At 48.1% G+C, this 19,742-nt stretch overlaps 1 protein-coding gene and 1 long non-coding RNA gene across 3 annotated transcripts; one reads left to right on the top strand and one right to left on the bottom strand.

Moving 5' to 3' along the window:
* Positions 1-2,049: 2,049 nt before the first annotated feature.
* Positions 2,050-14,632, bottom strand: LOC118568991. 2 transcript variants are annotated; one of them, XR_004943009.1, is made up of 4 exons: positions 13,674-14,624; positions 5,771-5,873; positions 3,889-4,094; positions 2,050-2,289 (listed from the first exon to the last, which is right to left on the bottom strand). It is a non-coding gene; the product is annotated as an uncharacterized LOC118568991 (long non-coding RNA). The 2 variants fall into 2 exon arrangements; XR_004943008.1 differs by having other exon boundaries at positions 3,889-5,873; positions 13,674-14,632.
* On the top strand, positions 14,331-19,457 carry Lsm4 (LSM4 homolog, U6 small nuclear RNA and mRNA degradation associated). The gene is made up of 5 exons (XM_036166592.1): positions 14,331-14,474; positions 17,414-17,455; positions 18,537-18,635; positions 18,710-18,890; positions 19,095-19,457. Exons 1-5 carry the CDS (start codon positions 14,472-14,474, stop codon positions 19,184-19,186), a joined length of 417 nt encoding a protein of 138 aa, XP_036022485.1. The 5' UTR covers positions 14,331-14,471; the 3' UTR covers positions 19,187-19,457.
* The last annotated feature ends 285 nt before the right edge of the window (positions 19,458-19,742 follow it).

Raw genomic sequence — 19,742 nt, 5'->3', positions numbered from 1 at the left:
ATGCCCTACTCTCTCTGTTACCTATAGAATGGCCTATTATAGTTATTGACTTAAAAGACTGTTTCTTCACTATACCTCTAAAGGAAAGAATAGGGAAAGATTTGCCTTCACAGTATATACTTATAACAATTCCCAGCCAGTCAAGAGATATCAATGGAAGGTCCTCCCACAGGGAATGGAAAATAGCCCTACTCTGTGCCAATGTTTTTGTGCAAAAATTGTTGGAAATAATTTGTGCAAAATTTCCACAATCTGGAGAGATGGCTCAGGGGTTAAGAACACTGACTGCTCTTCCAGAGGTCCTGAGTTCAATTCCCAGCACCCACCTGGTGGCTCACAACCATCTGTAATGAGATCTGGTGCCCTCTTCTGGCCTGCAAGGATACATACAGGCAGAACACTGTATACATAATAAAAAAATAAATCTTTCTAAAAATTTTTAAAAAAAATTTCCACAATCTATAATCTACCATTATATGGACAATATCTTATTAGCTGATCCAAAGTTAGGTATCTTAGAAAACATGGTTGAAGAAATAAAGTATTGCCTTGCTGGGGACTGCATATTGCTTCTGAAAAAGTACAAAGAGTAAATTCTTTTAATTACTTAGGATATAATATAGATTACAAAAAAATTAGATCCCAAAAGGTACAACTCAGAAGAGTTTGATTGTGGACTCTTAATGATTTTCAAACATTGTTAGGAAGCATTTCCAACTTGCAGAACATCATTGGAATACCTAAGATGGACTAATAAATTTGGCCAATGCTCTAAAAGAGGATAAGGACTTAAACAGTCCAAGAGAATTGTCAGCTGAAGCTGAGAAGGAGCTGGCTATGGTAGACAAGGAAACACAAGAGGCCCACGTGGATCCTGTGAATGCAGGACTTAACTGTGTTCTGGTTACATTACCCTCCAGACATTCCCCTACAGAGATTTTGATGCAGAGGGAAGATCTTATATTGGATATCTATACCACATACATCAAGTAGGAAGTTAAAGACTTATGTAGAAAAGATCTCTGATTTGATTCTAAAAGGAAAATTAAGACTTCATCAGTTGACAGGAATAAAACCAGCAGAAATTGTAGTACCTTTAACTAATGAGGAAATCTTCTCTTTATGAAAAGATAATGAATACTGGCAGTGACTCTTTGGGAGAGATTAACAACTGTTATCCCAAAAGCAAGAGATTAGAATTCATTAAAAAGAAAACTGAATGGGTACTTCCTCACATTGTATGGCAAAAATCAATTTCTGGAGTTCCCACATTGTATACTGATGCAAATAAATCCAGAAAGTCAGGATACAAATCTGGAGATTAAGTAAAGTAGTTCAAAGCCCTCACAATTCTGTACAAAAGTCAGAACTGTACACCATTCTTATGGTACTGATGGACTTCATAGAACTTCTCTGACTCTCAATATGCAGAGAGAGTTGTTTTACATATTGAAACTGCTCAATTTATTCCTGACAACACATAATTAAATTCACTATTTATACATTACAGGTCATTAAAAGTAGGGAACATCCTATATATACACAACATACATCAGGTCCCATATGGATCTGCCAGGTCCTCTAGCACAAGGTAATGATGAGATTGATCAGTTATTAATAGGTAACATGCTAGAAGTCTCAGAATTTCATAAGAAATACTATGTAAATAGGAAAGGTTTGAAAAAGGACTTTCACATCACTTGGCAACAAGCCAAGGAAATTGCAAAAAACAAAAGTCCTACTTGTTCCTTCTATACCAAACTCCATTATCTGCAGGAAACAATCCTAAAAGTATACAAAGAAATGAAATTTGGCAGATAGATGTGTTTCATTTCTCAGAATTTGGAAGATTAAAATATGTACACTGTCAGAGGCTGCCGACAAGTCCACTGGGCATCTGGGTGGAGGCTTGAGGATTGTAAAGACAAAACAGAGTCCAGAGGACTGCCAGTCGATGGAGGACAGCCCCGAGTTGATTTCCCAGCCAGCTTATACACAGTCTTGAAGGACAGAGGTAGAACAGTGCACAGCACAGGCATTCAGCCACTATCTAGGAACAGGCCATTTCATTTTCTGTCTCGATGTACCTCTGGCTGGCATCACCAACTAAAAGAACATAGGGCTTTTCAACACACGCTAACACAGTTCCTTTCAAAGGACAAACAGGTTTCAAGTGACTGGAGTTTCCTGCCACTGTTCCCATCACAGCAAGTTTCCAAACATAAATTTGTGGAGATGCAGTTCTGGATTACCAAATTCCAGCTGACAGTCCTTGGTCCCAAGGTTCTCCTGTAGACACAGGATAAGAGTCAGTATAATCATCCTGATTTCCCAACCAATCAACCGTGCTGGCCGGGTGGTGGTGGCACACGCCTTTAATCCCAGCAATTGGGGAGGCAGAGCCAGGTGGATCTCTGTGAGTTCGAGGCCAGCCTGGTCTACCAAGTGAGCTCCAGGAAAGGCACAAAGCTACACAGAGAAACCCTGTCTTGAAAAACCAAAACAAAAAACAAACAAACAAAAAATGCTGAATAAGTATCAATTGTCACATGCACGTATATGAATTTTCCAAACTCTGTAATATGAATGACATCCATTTGCCATAACTGATTAGGAAGAAGACCTCGGGGATTACTCTAAAATGAGGTACAGCCGAATACTGTGAGCACACAGCACATTTCTTAACAAGTTGATAAGCAGTTTCTCCTGTTAAACCAAATTGTTTTCTTGGCTTTTACTATTTTGATGATGCAAAGCATGTGATCGCTGAGCAAGCTCAACTTGAGATAAAGTGATCAACTGAGTAAATTTATCAGCTAAAGTATTACTTTTAGCCAACGGCCCAGGAATTTGAATGTGCTCTAATATGCCCCACAATGTATGGCAATTTTCTTAAATGAATGGCATCCTGAATTTATTGAAATAACATACTTATTTGCTCATTAGTAGTTTTAATATAAGAATCAATTTCTATAACACAAACAGCTCTATAAATATGACTGTTTGTATATAAATTAAATGAATTATTTTTCAGAGCTTGAAAGACCATAGCAACAGTTCTCAATTCGACCACCTGAACTGAGGCAGGAGTTTGACCTACACGTCCTTTTCCATTTCTCACATAAGCTGCTTTCCCATTAGATGAACCATCAGGAAAAGCCAAAGCAGCATCTTTAACCAGACTTTGCAGTATAACTTTAGGGAAAGTAAAAGAATGCATCTGAGCAAATTGTAATAATTGATCAGCAGGATAATGATTATCAATTTGACCCTAAAATTGAGCAAAAGCAATTGCCCAAGAATCATTATTTTGAAATAGCCAATCAATTTGTTGTTGAGTGAATGGCACACTAATAATCTCAGGCTATTTGCCAAAATATCTTCCGGATTCAAGTCTTTACACTAGACATGCTACACCTTCATAATATGGATACAATACTTTAACTGATGAAGCAGGAGGATGTAACCATAGAAGAGGACCATTTTGCCACAATATTGCTGTAGGAGTAAGTCTAGTGGGCAGGATACAATGTACCTGCTGATAGTGAATAGCGTTCTCAGCCTGTGAAAAAAACTGCCTTCCTTCTTTAGTTAACTGTCTGGGTGGATCAGGATCACCATCTCCTTTTAAAATATCCCTCAAAGGTTCTAAATCACCTGTAGATAATTTTAAATAAGATAGTAACCATTGAATATTTCCTAATAATTTTTGGAAATCATTCAAAGTTTTTAACCCATCTTTTCTTATTTCTAATTTCTGAGGCTTTAATTTCTTAGGATATAATATATGCCCTAAATATTGTAAAAGCAGAATCATCAGCTAATTTTTAAAATGAAGAAAAACAACTAGAATTAACTTAATATGGTGAAATCTCCAATATATCTTACAATTTCCCTTAAAATTCAGCATAGTTCACATCTCCTCTGGCCTTCTCCAACTTCCCATATACCTCCGCGTCAGGCCTTTCTGTGTCTGCTCTTCTGCATCAGCCAGACATGTACACGTCCTTTCTTCCTTCCGCTAGTCCAGTCTTTCGCCTTCTCTTGCTTTTCAGACAACATGCAAATTTCCATCAAAGTCCTTCTTGTGGTTTCTTCCCAGCAGTTTAGAACATTACATAACATTTCAAACAAGAATAGAAACATATAGATATTTGTATCTATCATAGGAAAAAATTTGTTTGTATTAATATATAAAAACCTCTAGCAATGTGAGGCATTTGAGATTAGCAAGTTTTTTTTATCTTAACCAATAATAATTTGCAATAAATTCTCTTAAATGATGAAAAGTATTTGTAACCCATTGAACTCAAATGACCAAAAATCCATGTAATTTTTCTTTTCCTGTGGAAGCAAAAGCATAATTTCTCCCAGACATAATGTATCCTTGACTTTTGTTCTAAAGTCAAAGCTTTTCAGTGTATGCAGGCTGGTAATTTAACATTTTCCTCAAGCAGTATCGGGACAGAGAAGGGTTAAGGAGGGAAGCTGCTGGCCAGGAGAGACCTTGAAGTTATCATAGGGAAGTAGAAATTGGCTTAGGAAGGGAGGGAGGGGATGTGGGCACAGAGTGTGCCCTTGGCTGCCAGTGTTGCTGGGGGAAGTTTTTAACTCCTCTAACTATAATAACTAACAATTAACCTCAGACTCTCTGTTCAGCTTTCAGAACAGCTCATCAGTTGTAGACTGTAAACTCCCCGCCGCTTCACCGGTAGCTCCCATCTCTGCCCTTCCTGCTCCGAGAATGTACACCCTCCCACTCCAAGAGCTGCTGGCTGGCTGCGGGCTTCGCCCTGCTGGCCAAGACCAGCTCCACTCATGCTGTGGGCTCAGAGCAAGACCGTGGGAGGTGGCCTTGCCACGCCTTTCTCTCCGCCTCTTCGAGGAAAATGAGGGAGGTTAGTAGACAGAAACAAGTAACTCTTACACGGACAACCAAATACGGGTACATCAGCACTGAGACAAGGACCTCACCCGCGGTTAGCCAGTCCCATCTAACAAATGGCTTCTCTGGCAGTATACAAGCCACCACCCGGCAGGAGCTACCTGCTTATCCCAGTTCAGTCCGGGAAGCCGGTCCCCTAAACCACGTGGAACAGGACAGTAACATAGTAACAGAGCACAGAGCAATACAAAGAGTGCTCACATTTACACTTACCGGCTTGCCATGAACAGATCTGAAAGTGAGGCTCTGGGTTAAGGGTTTGCAGTCACAACCCGCTTAATCTCTCACTAGGAACCATTCGCAGGCAGGAGTGGAGGTGGGGAGAATCTCCGTCACAATACTCAGCAGCCTCTTCCTCTAATTCTGCCTCATTACCAGGCTCCTCTGGCCACTATCATCAGATAATTTTATGAAAGCATCTGCATAAAGTGGTCCCTCTGACAGAGCAGAATGCCTGGTTTCCATTTTACTTGATTCAGGAAACATTTTCTGGTTGCCAGGATGAAGATCTAAACTGTTATGAATAAGTGTCCAGAGACTAAAAACATCCACTGGAAGTTTTTCTGGACCAGGCTTATCACAACACTGCAGTATCTTAACTCCAGTAAGTCTCCAAGCATCTGCATCCAAGGTACCCTGCTCAGGAAACCAAGGACAAATCTCTACAAATACTAAAAATTTACACAGTTGCTGATGTCCTACTTTGGTATCTCTAGCCTTTAAGATAACTTTAAGTAAACATACAAACATCTGTTCCTTGGCCCATACTTACCTTTTACACTGTTCACAGAGTTTTTACGTGTCTGCTTTTTCATTTACACTTACCAGTTTTCCTCACTCTCCAGCTGTACTCACTGCAGCTCCCAGTCTTTGGGGTGTGTTCCTTTCCCTTCTGTGGAACCCCCACCCACGCCTCAGCCGGGGCCACCTGTATATTTGATACAAATGTAAACTATTCTTACATTCTTATTTAAGATAATTTGTATATTGATACAAATGTAAAACTATAATTGTTGTATTATACATATATTTCTACTCCTCTTTGAAATATTTTGTATATTGATACAAATGTAAAATTGTATTTGTCATACTGTATATATGTTCTACTTCTGTTTAGGATATTTTGTATATTGATACAGATCAAGGATATTGTTATATTGTGCTATACTTTTCTAACTCTGTTTAAGATATTTTGTATATTGTCACAATTTTGAGGTCATTGTCCCTATACTGTACCTCTGCTTACAGACTGTTTACCTTGTTAATGTGTAGCCTTAGTCCTTAAGTTAACTAGTTAGATAAGACTTACAGATTTATAGTCACCTATGCTTGTCATATCTATAGTTATGTTAGTTAGGTTCTCAAGACTTACACAAACATATGTCAGATGGATAGGTAGTCTCCAAACACTTCATAGACCTGGAGAATACGGCATTTAAATGTTTTGATAACTTAGAATTCTGTTGGCGTGAGACACAATTGCTCCTGGCAGCACCAATCTGATCCTGAGAGAGTGTTGGACTTCTAAGATATTTCTGTTTGGAAGTTTGTCTTCTTCTTGGCACAAAATGGCCTACTGGGCAAAAACTGCCCTTGCCTCGACTGCTGACAGTACAAATGCTGTCCTTTCTGGACTAGCAGGACACAAGGAAAAGTGACTACTGAATCTTGCCAAGACAGGGTCTTTTAAAATTCCTGCTTCTGAAAATGGCCTGTCAGGGGGCTGGAGGTTAAGAGCACCGACTGCTCTTCCAGAGGTCCCCAGTTCAATTCCCAGCATCTGCATGGTGGCTCACAACCATCTGTAATGAGATCTGGCGCCTTCTTCTGTGTACATAATAAATAAATAAATCTTTTAAAAAAAAGAAAGAAAAAGAAAAAGAAAAAAGAAAATGGCCTGTCAGATATTCTAGGCTGTAGCCAAACTGGATGCCCCCACAATGCTGAGAAACTTCAGGTGACAGTCCAGGCTGCCAGCTGTCTGTCTACTCTCACAAGGATTTTGGTAATCGCTGGCTCGTGTTTTCCATTTTCTCAGGCCTTTGATGGAGTTAAAGACTACATAGTTACAGTTGCAACCTTCTTGTATCTTAGGTAGAACATATTAAGTACTAGAAGAGTTAGGATCTTCAGGACAGGACAGCTATTGGAGTAAGCTCAGTAATTTGTCATTTACCCATGATCTGGACATTGAGCATGTGTTTCTTGTTGGAGTTGTTCTTGTTGGTTGTAATTGTATTTTTGTTTATGTTATCACCCTTTGTTTTTCCTGGACAATACTTGATAATCATTCTTTTTTTTTTTTTTTTTTTTTCCGAGACAGGGTTTCTCTGTGTAGCTTTGGTCCCTTTCCTAAATCTTACTCTGTACAGCTAGGCTGGTCTTGAACTTACAGAGTTCTGCCTGGCTCTGCCTCCCGAGTGCTGGGATTAAAGGCGTGCGCCACCACCGCCGGCAATCATTCTTACTGTATATAGTTTGCATTAAGTTTAGGACTTTCTTATTTAGACAAAAAGGGGAAATGTAGTGGTATTTGCTCCACCCATGATCTTGGCGGGGCTTCTTGCCATTATACTTGACTGTGGTGATACTGTGTTCCCCAAAATATTGTCCACCCTAATAAACTCATCTGGGGTCAGAGAACAGAACAGCCACTAGATACAGAGGCTAGAAAATGGTGGCACACACATCTTTAATCCTAGCATTCCAGAGGCAGAGATCCATCCGGATCTCTGTGAGTTCAAGGCCATATCGGAAATAGCCAGGCTTGGTAACAAGAGCCTTTAATTCCAGGAAGTGATGGCAGAAAGCAGAAAGGTATATAAGCCGTGAAAACCAGGAACTAGAGCTGGTTAAGCATTCAGGCTTTTGAGCAGCAGTTCGGCTGAGATTCATTCTGAATGAGGACTCAGAGACTTCCAGTCTGAGGAAACAGGATCAGCTGAGGAACTGTTGAGGTGATGAAGCTGTGGCTTGTTCTGCTTCTCTGATCCCAGCATTCACCCCAATACCTGGCCTCAGGTTTGATTTTATTAATAAGTACTTTTTTTTTTTTTTTTGAGCTGAGAATCGAACCCAGGGCCTTGTGCTTGCTAGGCAAGTGGTCTACCACTGAGCTAAATCTCCAACCCATTAATAACTACTTTTAAGATTCATGCTACACTTGACCTCTTAAAAGGAGAGGGAGAGCCGGGTGGTGGCGGCGGCAGCGGCGGCGATGGTGGTGCACGCCTTTAATCCCAGCATTTAGGAGGCAGAGGCAGGCGGATCTCTGTGAGTTTGAGGCCAGCCTGGGCTACCAAGTGAGTTCCAGGAAAAAGGCGCAAAGCTACACACCCTGTCTCGGGGGAAAAAAAGAGAGAGAGAGAGAGAGAGAGAGAGAGAGAGAGAGAGAGAGAGAGGAAGAAGGGTCTCGGGTCCTTCCTGGTGTGATCAAACCTCGAGGAGAAGTCACTTCCGGTCAGATCAGAGGAGACTTCAGCTGTCTACTCCATTCTGTATTTGCGAGTGTATTCCCTCAATTTACATCCTAATAAATTCCCCTAATACTCTTTAACCAGACTCCCATGGATTTACTGCATTACCCCCCCACCAAGCAACTGTATGTATGTGGGAGGGTTCCTGCAGCCTGGCAGGTTTCGGGGTGTTGTGTGTGCAGGTGTCTGACACTAAGTTTTCAGTTAGTTGTTTTTTACACCGGGTGCGGAGTAGACATGGAGTAGACATGGAGGAGTAGACATGGAGTAGACATGGAGTAGACATGGAGGAGTAGACATGGAGGAGTAGACATGGAGTAGACATGGAGTAGACATGGAGTAGATATGGAGTAGACATGGAGTAGACATGGAGTAGACATGGAGTAGACATGGAGTAGACATGGAGGAGTAGACATGGAGGAGTAGATATGGAGGAGTAGACATGGAGTAGACATGGAGTAGACATGGAGGAGTAGACATGGAGGAGTAGACATGGAGTAGACATGGAGTAGACATGGAGTAGACATGGAGGAGTAGACATGGAGTAGACATGGAGTAGACATGGAGGAGTAGACATGGAGGAGACATGGAGTAGACATGGAGTAGACATGGAGTAGACATGGAGTAGACATGGAGGAGTAGACATGGAGGAGTAGACATGGAGGAGTAGACATGGAGTAGACATGGAGGAGTAGACATGGAGGAGTAGACATGGAGTAGACATGGAGTAGACATGGAGTAGACATGGAGTAGACATGGAGGAGTAGACATGGAGTAGACATGGAGTAGACATGGAGTAGATATGGAGTAGACATGGAGTAGACATGGAGTAGACATGGAGTAGATATGGAGTAGATATGGAGTAGACATGGAGTAGATATGGAGTAGACATGGAGTAGATATGGAGTGCTGAATTAGCCTGTGTTCCCAGAAGGACGATGGCTTCATCCACTTTCACACACAAATTTCCCTCGCGTCCCTTCTCTTCCCTTTGCTTCTATCTCCTCTCACGCCAACTTTCCCTTTACATTCATCTCCTTGCCTCCTTCCTTCCTGTTCGGTTGGAATTTCCAGCTTGGTCCCATTCCTCTCTCCCCAAACCCTGTCCTCTCATAAAGACCCATAAAAGTCCAGTTCTGCATTCCTGGTGGTCACGCAGCTCCTTCCCTGAGGCTGCCAGCCCCCCAAGTCTTCACCCAAAGCGTTATAATTGGGCACAAACCCAGCCTTTGGAGGCTGCGTCATGGCCCACACCTACAGGGCATTTAAGGCCCTCCTCTAGAGGCCTTATATGTCTGTAGAGAACAGCAGAAGCAGACATTTAGGAGGATTTATGAAATTTTATTCTGTTGAAAATGTGATACACCAATAGACCACTTTACTCTTTTTCTTGAGACATCTTTTCTGGATGACTTGTCCTTTTTCTTCACATGGCTCATCTGTTCAGTGGTCTTCAGATGCCTTAGCTAGATGCCTTCATTCTCCTGAGAAGACAAACACAGAACCCTCACCAACCCTGACTTTCGGGAGGTTCCCTTTTGGAAGGTTATATCTGATCAAATGAGGAGCATTTGTTAGTGTGTAAGTTAGTTTAGATTGGATGGTCCACGCTGATGATGAACTATCGCTTCTTCTAATGAAGAGGTCTCTCTTGTCCAAACTCTGAGTGGATGGTGCAGCAGAGAACAACTGAGTCACCCAGGTGGCTCAGCAGGTTGAGGAGCTTGCTGCCAAGCCTGATGACCTGAGTGCGGTGGTGGCGCACACCTTTAATCCCAGCACTGGGGAGGCAGAGGCAGGCGGATCTCTGTGAGTTCGAGGCCAGCCTGGTCTACAGAGTGAGTTCCAGGAAAGACGTAAAGCTACACAGAGAAACCCTGTCTCGAAAAAACAAAACAAACAAAAAAGAACATAGGCTCTTTTTTTCTTTTATGACAATGAGACATGTCTGTTTCTGGCTACACCAATCTGAGAGGACCCAGCAGATGCCATAACAGGCTGCTCAGTCTTCTCTCTGAGATCAGCCTCAATTTCAGTTTCCTGAGACTGGGCAGGCAGTTTCTCAGGAGGAGTCATGAACAAAAGACAATCGATCACTGGTGTCCCTGACCACATGTCAAAGGAGATAAGACTCACCAAGCCTGGGCCACTGAGCCAGCATGCATGGTCAGTTCATACTAGGCCAGCCAGCCTGCACAGCAACTCAAGGACAAAGCCTGGGACTTGTCCAGGCCTGTCCAAAAATGGAAAACTATTGCCTGACCTCTGGCTAATTAGAAGTTACGAACATGACTGCCATTCACATAAGCCAATCATATCTAAGATGAGCTAACTTCCTTGGACACTCCCCTTCAGCTATGCTTAAAAGGAGCTCATGTGTCTCTCTGGAGGTTTTCGCCATCTTGCCTTTGTATGTGTGGATGGCAGACTCCAGCATGCTGGAAGCTTTCTAGAGACGTGAATGATGGTCTTTTGTGGGACTTCTCTAGGACCCTAACACAATCTACTTCAGAGAAGATGGTGGGCATCAAAGAAACCCCTTCTGAAGTTTGCTTTCTTTGTGGAAAAAGTTAGTCACTGGGCAAGAAAGTGCCCTTGCCTGGACTGCTGACAGCATGCTGTCCAAATAGGACAAACAGGACACAAAAGAAAGGACTGCCAAACCTTGTCAAGACAAGGTAGGACAGTCCTTTAGAAAATCCTGCTTCACAGAAAAGTCTGTCAGATATGTTAGGCCTGCAGGCTGAAGATGGATGCCCCAGTGCTGCAGAGGAACCCTGGGTGACTGTCCAGGCAGCCAGCTGTTTCTGTCATTTCTCACAGTTTTGGGGAAGTTGTTTGCTTGTACTTCCTGCTTACTCAGGTAATATTATTTCCTTCTTGGGTCTCTGATGCAGTCGAACACCTTATAGTTACAGTTTTCCTTGTTACCAGATTCAGAAAAGAGATTCACTAAAAAGGTGTAAAGTGTACCGGGTTGAAAGACAGTAAAAGACAGTTTTGTAATGCAAGTTGGAATAGAAAGTGAAGTAGGTACATTTCGGACTCACCAAGACAGGATATGGATATGGAACATTTTCTCTGAACGTGTCAATTGTTAATGGACTAGACATTGTTGATGTAATTATTGCCTGTATATATTGCATATAGTTATTGTACTTATTGTATATAGTTTTTCTTATATTAGTTATAACCTTTTTTTATTTTAGAAAAAAAAAGGGGAAATGTGATATTTTGTTTGTGCCCTTACAAATAAAGCCTGCCTGGAGATCAGAGTGTGGAGCTAGCCACTAATTAACCATATTGGCCAGGCCGTGGAGGCACAAGCCTTGATCCCAGCACTTGGGATCTCATGCCTTTGATCCCAGCACTTGTGGGGCCCAGGCCTTTAACCCCAGCTCTAGGAAGCAGGACTCAGGAAGTGCTATGGCTGGGAGGAGAGAGGAATATAAGGCCGATCATCGGAGACAGGAGCTCGGCCCCTTTTTCTGGCAGAGGCGTTCTCGAGGTGAGAAGTGACTGTGGCTGGCTCCTTTGTCTCGCTGATCTTTCAGCATTTACCCCAATATCTGGCTCCAGGTTTTTATTATTAAGACCAATTAGGATTTGTGCTACATCTTGGAAGAGGCACTCAAATGCTCTTGCTCCAAACCGCCCCCAGCCACAGCAGCCCAGGCCACACTTCAAAGCTCTCTGCACCGCCAGCTGTGGTGACTCTTCCCTGCGTTGTCTTGTGAGCTGTAGCTCAAGGAACTGAGTGAGCAGCGTTTATTGAGGCTGTTGTTAGGTGTCTCCCTGGTCATCAGCAAACAGGCCACAGGTCTGGCCAGTCAGAGGACCTCCTATGACTACTCTAAAAGCAAACTTGTGAAAAGCTCAGTAGGTCAGGACAGGGTCTTAAAATCCCCCAGGGTGGGGGCTGGGGGCGGGGCTCAGAGGTGGAGTGACAGCTTAGAATCCCGTGGTGAGGGGCTGGGGTGTGGCTTATGTGTGAGGCCTAGGTTTCATCCCATTTGTCCAGGAAGAAAGAACAGAAAAAAAAGAGGTCATCTAACAAAACTGAAGTGACGCAATTGCGCCACATGGGGCGCCCAAGCTGAGGTTACAAGCTTGAAAGGGAGTTTTGGAAACCTGCAAAGAAGACTGTTCAGAGAAAAGTCTAGAAAAGCTGAAAGGGGTGGCCCAGGCTGCAGCTTCCTCACTTCCTCTGCGGCGCGCTGAGACGCTGATCTGTGTAGCCTCAGGCAGCTCTGCCTGGTTGCTCCACCTACGTGACCAAGTGAGATTCGGGGCGCACCTCAGGTCTCAAGCATCCTGCCCACTAGGAGGAGCGTGAGCTAGCCCAGGCTCCCCATGGAGGCTGACATCAACTGCTGGAATTCACCGGCCTTGCTGTTGGGGAGCAAGGCCCCCACCATGGGGTACTTCTTCCCTGAGTGTTCCAGATCCTCATCCCACAGGAGACATCACGAATCATTTGGTCCCCATCTCACAAGATTCTGAGCTGCCAGGGAATCCCTAACCTAAGATAGGACGTCAGTGGGCCCCCTGCCATGTTTCTCTTTTGCTTTTTGGAGACAGAGTCATGGAGACCAGGCTGTTCTTGAACTGCACGTGTAGCCGAGGATAGCCTGAACCTCCTGCCTCCACCTCCTCAGTGCTGAGATGACAGACGTGTATCACTGTGCTCAACTTCCCCAGTATTTACTGATTTATATTTTAAGTTTTGGTGGTGTGGGGCCAGAGCTCAGGGCCTCCACCCTTCCTTCTGAGACACAGTCCAAGTGCAGACTTCCAGCACTCACAGAGCCCTGGGTAGTGGCGCCAAGCTCCGATTCCATCCCCAGCAGCCGAAGAAAATAAAAATAAATAACAGAAAGCCCAGGAAGATGGCTCCGTGGATAAAGTGCTTTCTGGGCAAGCATGAGAACCTGAGTTCTCAGGAAGACACAATGCGCAGCATGCTGGGCATGGTGACACTGTTTCAATCCCAGCACTCCAGAGGTAGAGGCAGGAGGATGTCTGTAAGGTGGAGGCCAGACTGTCTACAGAGATAGTTCCAGGACAGCCAGGGCCACACAGAGAAACTCTGTCTCGAAAAACAGAAAGAAAAAAAGTAAAAGCAGGGAGCTAGCGTGGTGGCCCATAGCGGTGTCCTGAGCGAGAAGGTAGATACGAAGAGTTAGCAAAAAATGTTATACTGATTATGCCGAAGCCTAAGATCCCAAGCCTGTCTCCCCAAGGCTGCCCACCTGTGCAACGTCTTTGCTGAAGGTCAGGTCCAGGCTCTAACAGGGTCAGGATCTTGGGGAGATGCTGCTGGGCAGATCAAGGCGGCATCTCTCTAGGTGTGCAGAGCATCGATCGCTCTCGGGCTCTGCTTACAGGCTGCCCACGGGCATCGTGGGCTCTAGGACTCACGCGGCGGTTCTGGGCCCTGGGTGCAGCCTTGGTGTCGGGGGCTCCTGCTAAGCTGTTTCTACATGTCTAAAAGGCTTCTTCTACTACGCTCATTACAAGCGGACCGTGCTGGGACCTCAGGATCATCTTCGGCTGCCCAGAGTCCGGCCCTGTGTTCCCCATTCCTGTGGCTGGGAAGCGGCTGGGCCTGCCGTTGGCGCTCAAGGGCTCCGCTTGGCTTAGATGGAAGGCCGGGAGCGCGAAGGTGGGCAAGCAGGCTGGATTCCCAGCCTCTCGCGCTGCACACGCATTAACCAGCTTCGTCCACGCTGTGGCGCCCAACCCGACCCACAGCTCACGTCTGCGCAGGCGCTATTTCCCAGCGTACACCTGAAGCGCGCCGCGGCTCTTTGCGTCTCTCCAACGACGCACTTTACGGCCGCCCCCTCAATCCCACGGTGGGAATACGGCGTGCTCGGCCGTCGCGCTCCGCAGGCACCACCCTACTCCACGCCAATTGGATGAGTGCCCCTTGGGCCCCTCTCTGATTGGTCGGAGTCTCTGTCAGTCCCTTTCAGCTGGTGGCGCGCGGCGGGCCGCCGACCGGAGCGCGAGCGGCTGTGCAGCGGCGGAAGTGTCTCCATAGGAAGATGGTGAGGGCCGCGGGGCGGGGCGGGGCGGGGCGGGGCGTGCTCAGGGACTTCGGCTGCCGGGCGGTGGGAGAAACTGAGGCCGGAGGCCACCGGTGCCTCTGCAGGCCCCAGCCCGTCGCTGTTGCGGGTCTGTCTCTGGATGGACACGTTTTTGCGGCCGGAAGAGGGACTATGATCGCTTCCGGGATTTGTCACCGTCATTGATCGGAACGCTGTACTTCCGGGAAGTGGGCGGGGCTGAGGTCTCACGTGGGCCCCTCTGGCCGAATTTGTCTCTAATCGTGTCTGGCCGTGGCTGCGCACTGCTTTCGCTACGAATCCACGCAGAGTGCTGCTGCTGCTGCTTGGGACACGCAGCGTGTGCCAGGAGGAAGGAAATGCTTCCCCTGGCTCAGGCTCAGGCCTCCCCAGTCCTGGGACCCCTAGACCTGGGACAGCATGGAGGAGGGCAGGTCTCGTTGCGTGCTCTGTCGAGGGGCGCGTTGGCAGAGCCAGACATAATCTCCTCATAATCCATCTCCTCGGTTCTGGATGGTAGGAGAGGACACGTGTACACCTCCACACCCGTCTCGGGATGGGAGGCAGGGTCTCACATAGCCCAGGCTGGCCCTGAACTGATCCTGCCTCCACTCCAGAGTGCTGGGTTGACAGGTACAGCACCATGCTTGGTTCATGTGGTGCAGGATCCCCGGGCCTCGCACGTGCTGGGCAAGACTCAGTCTGTTCCCACCACACGGCATCCACCCAGCCCCTGAGCCCTGGCCTTCCTGGAGGAGTTGCCCAGAGAGTCCAGAGCAGGACACTCGCCCCCTGCAATCACACAGAGGTACTCCCAGATCTCTGCGGTCAGTCTGGGACAGGAGTGTCCCAGCTGAGCATTCCTGAACTCAGAGCCCTCGGCTTTGGGCCTCCACCCATCTCATCTACACACTGAACCCCAGAGTCTGGAGGATGGCCAAGAAGGGATTTCCTTTCTTGAAACAGACTCCTTTGGTGGGAGGTGCTGGGACTGCTGCCCAGAGCCACTCCTGCAGGTGGTTTGTGTGGAGGGGCTACATCAAACCCTCCCAAAGCCAGCGGCTCTCCCAGGCACCTTGTCCACCCTGGCCCACCTCGCTGTGTGAGCTTATTCCTCGGGGAGGGAGTGCTGGTGCCCGTACTGTAGCCCAGGCCTTCCCATCCATAGCACTAACTCACTACTTCTCCACGAAACCCACTTCATTCTTTCCTGTCTCGAGGTGGGTTTGGACCATTCCCCTACATGGTCACTGAGGGCCACCACAGCCTTTCAGGGTTGTCACTGAGGGTAGCATCCTGTCCCCAGAGCACTTTCCTTACCTGTGGGGCTGGACAGGATGCACCTGTGCTGGGTGCCCCTGCTGGCAGTGTCTCCACCCCTATGTGTTCAAGTGTTCACTGCCCTCTCTGCCACACAGAGCCCACACCCACACCGATCTCCTGTCTAGCCGGGGAGACTGGTGCTAATTACCCTCTAATTACAGACGGCCTCTGCTGTGGTGGGTGGAAACAGGGTGGCCATTAGGGTCTGGCCAGAGAGGGCCATGCTCAGCAGCATTGGGCAAAGAAGGTCTGGGGAAGGGCGCCCTGGGCGGTGGCTGGGCCCTGGTGGGAGGGAAAAAGTTCAGTAGGATGGGCCTGGCAGCCAGCTCCCTGCCTGGGCTGGGCCACAGGAGCTCCAGAAGAGCTGTGCGTGGGTGTCTGTTGCTGTTTTGCAGCGTTGGCCCCTGAACCCCTGCCGTCCCTTGGATCCGGGGGATTTGACTGTTGTGTCTGTCCCTTTATTGAGACAGGGTCTCATATATCCTAGGCCAGCTTCACACTGTAGCCAAGATCGACTGCCTTTGCTTAGCCATAGGCTGCCATGCTGTGGCTCTTATTTATTTATTTGAGGACCAGCCTGGACATCCTTGTCACTAACCACCAAGGCCATCTGCCCGGTACCCATTTGAAAAGTGAGCTCTAGCTCACTTCTGCCACCAGGCCTCCCCAGCTCTTCTGAGGAAGGGCCATGGGCTGCAGGGTCCCCCAATCCTCTCATGACCCAAAGTCACCATACTGGACCTGGTGGCTTCTGAGGAGTCTGGGTCCCTTGTTCTGTTTGGTTGGGTTTTTTGTTTTGTTTTGTTTTGTTTTGATGAGGCCTCACTATATAACCCTGGCTGGCCAGGAACTCACAGAAATCCACCTGCCTCTGCCTCTGCCTCTGAATGCTGTGATTAAACATGTGCGCCCCCACACCCAGCTATGTTTTGGTTTTTGTTTTGGAGACAGGTCTCATGTAGCTCAGGCCGACCTCAAGCTGTAGTTGGAGATCCCCTAGCCTCAGCCTCCTTGGTGCTGGGGTAAGAAGTGTGCAGTATCACACCTGGTTTGTGTTGGTGTCTGTGGGTCTGGAAGGCGTGTTACCAGCTGCTCTGTCACCGTGTCCTTTACCAGCCCTCAGCCCTTCCGCCTGCACCCCAGGCGATGCCCCAGGCTACCCCGTCTAGAAGTACAGCAACAGGGCGTGCTTTGTGTTTCCAGGGATTCCTTCCCCACTGGATTTGGAACCCTTGGCCTCGTCCCCAAAACCGTGGAACCAGAAATCCCAGGAACTGTGTAGCCTTGGGTTCAGAAGGCTGTGGCCCGCCTAGGCTGTAGAATAAGACACCACCCTCAGGGGAGCAAGCAAATAAATAGCCTGCCTACACGGTTGCCACCTCTAGACATGGAGGGCCATGCCCCATCCTGTGCCTGTGGTTCTGGGGGGCAGGAGTTATGGAGAAAGGGCCAGAATGGTCCAGGCAAGTCTGGGTGGCTGTCACCTCTAGGAGGGGACAGTGTGAGGTCGCCCGTGCCTAGGTCACGTTGCAATGGGTAGGTAACCTTGCCTGCGGTCATACCTGCATCGGGGACTCACGGTGATGTTTGCCTTCCAGCTCCCCTTGTCACTGCTGAAGACAGCGCAGAATCACCCCATGGTAAGGACGACCGCTTCGGGCCACCTCTCCTCACGTGTCCACACCCCTGTCCTTTGTAGTTGATGCTGAACAGGCTAGAGAGATAGCTCAGTGGGTAAAGGTGCTTGCTACTGCATGTGAGGACCTGAGTTCAATCCTCAGGACCCTACATGATGATGGTAGGAGAGAGCTGTCTCCCCTGAAGCTGTCCTCTGCCCTCCACACTCACACCCTCCCTGAACACAGACAAAATGACAAATACAAAAATAAAAGGTCCAAAATCCTTTTAAAAACACAGCTTCAGGCAGAAGCTGGGACTGAGCGCCTGACATAACTGGTCCCATCCCCAGCATCACCACAGACCAGCACAGTGACTCCCTTGTCATCCCAATTTCTGGGGGGCTGCAGCAGGAGGATTGCTGTGAGTTGAATGAAGGCCAGTGTGGGCACCTTGTAAAACTCAGCTTTTTGAAAAGGAGTGTGACTGAGTGGGCAAGAGGTGGCGCAGCATGCGCCAGGCCTGGGTTCCGTGCCCAGTACCACAGAGCAATGCTGCCTCTGACGTGTAGCATGTTCGTGGACTTACACAACCAGAACTCAACCTCTGTCTCATTTCAGAATATTCTTAGCACTTCAGAAGTCAACTTCATTTCCCTCAGCACTTGTTCTTCCCCCAGCCTCTGTCCGTCCGTCCACAGTGTCTGCCTTTCCATCTTGAGGGCATTTCTGAGTGAGGAACATGTGGTCTGTGTGTGTTACTCAACAGTTTTGAGGTTCGTCCACTTTTCTTGGCTGTGTGATATTCCTCGTGTAGATGACCAGGCAGGGCTTGCCCATTGTCTCCTCACAATCCTCCTGCCTCAGACTCCAGAGTCCTGGCATGACAGGTGTGTGCCACCATGCCCAGCTAGTGTGGAGTTCTGATTTGTCTGTTCATGCACTGTGCAGGGAACCTGGGCTGTGCACGCTCCTCACAGCTCTTCCCGGTGAGTGACAGCCCAGCTCCTAGAGCTTCTGTTGAGTTGCACAAAAGGTGTAGTTTGGGGATGAGAAACCAGATGTGTGTGGGCGGGGCCTGACTGCACAGCTGGGTCTCCTGCAGCTGGTGGAGCTGAAGAACGGAGAGACCTACAATGGGCACCTGGTGAGCTGCGACAACTGGATGAACATCAACCTCCGAGAGGTGATCTGCACGTCAAGGGTGAGTGGCCACACTGGGTGCGTCGCTGGACCCGAGGGACTGTGCCCATTTGTGACACCACCTCCTCTCCACAGGACGGCGACAAGTTCTGGCGGATGCCCGAGTGCTACATCCGCGGCAGCACCATCAAGTACCTGCGTATCCCTGATGAGATCATCGACATGGTGCGGGAGGAGGCCGCCAAAGGCCGAGGGCGTGGGGGACCGCAGCAGCAGAAGCAGCAGAAAGGCCGAGGCATGGGCGGTGCTGGCCGAGGTAGGCTCCAGAGCGGGTCAGGAGGGACACCAGGGAGCCCCTGCACCCTTGCAGTCTCCATGGCGGTGTGGGCACCTGTGGGCAGATGAGGACACGGGTCCGGTGCAGCCTGGGGTCTTCCCGCAGGCCAGTCCTCCACCTGCCGTTTGTGGCCCCTGCACAGGGAAGCTGGTATCTCAGCCATAACCTCTTCTCTCACTGCAGGAGTGTTTGGGGGCCGGGGCCGGGGTGGCATCCCGGGTGCAGGCCGCGGTCAGCCCGAGAAGAAACCAGGACGGCAAGCGGGCAAGCAGTGAATGGGCAGAGCCCAAGCAGAGCCCAGGACGGTGGGCTAGCCTCTGGGCGCCTTTGCGTGAAGCCCCTGGCTCCCACTGGCTCAGTTTCTGGAAGGTTCCAAGTCAGAGGCACCTCTGAAGCCCTGGATGTTCTTTGAAGGGCCGGCTTTTTCCAGGCTTGTTTTGAGTTTCATGTTGGAGCCACAGGCTCAGCACGTGTCAGGCTGGCCTGTCCCTCCCCAGTGGACCCTCACCTCTTGTTATGAAAATAAAGTCGAGCATCACAGACAGAGCCAGTGCTTCCCTCCACCATTGCCCAACCCAGATCACCTCCCTGAGCCCAGGCAGCTCGTCATCAGATGCAGCAGTTCCACAGTGTGTCTCTGTCTCCTGGTCCTGCAAGCGGAGGTGAGGGTAGAGCAGACCCCGGCCTGAGAAGGCCAGTGGCAGGACGGGAGTCCCAGGCCAGCCTGGGCTACATGACACTCAAAAAAGCCAGGTCTGTGTTTGCAGCACTGTGGAGGTGGAGGCAGGGGCATGGGAAGTCAGGGCTGGCAAGTTGTTTCCCCAGAGCAGG

Source organism: Onychomys torridus, chromosome 17 (assembly GCF_903995425.1).
Source record: "Onychomys torridus chromosome 17, mOncTor1.1, whole genome shotgun sequence".
Classification (NCBI taxonomy): Eukaryota; Metazoa; Chordata; class Mammalia; order Rodentia; family Cricetidae; genus Onychomys; species Onychomys torridus.
This window is presented reverse-complemented; position numbering and strand designations above follow the sequence as displayed.

Bases quoted from the DNA above. Each gene is read 5' to 3' on its own strand.
- Lsm4 (XM_036166592.1), top strand. The intron at 17,456-18,536 runs GTAAGGACGACC...GGTCTCCTGCAG, and splicing joins CAGCGCAGAATCACCCCATG to CTGGTGGAGCTGAAGAACGG. The intron at 18,891-19,094 runs GTAGGCTCCAGA...CTCTCACTGCAG, and splicing joins CATGGGCGGTGCTGGCCGAG to GAGTGTTTGGGGGCCGGGGC.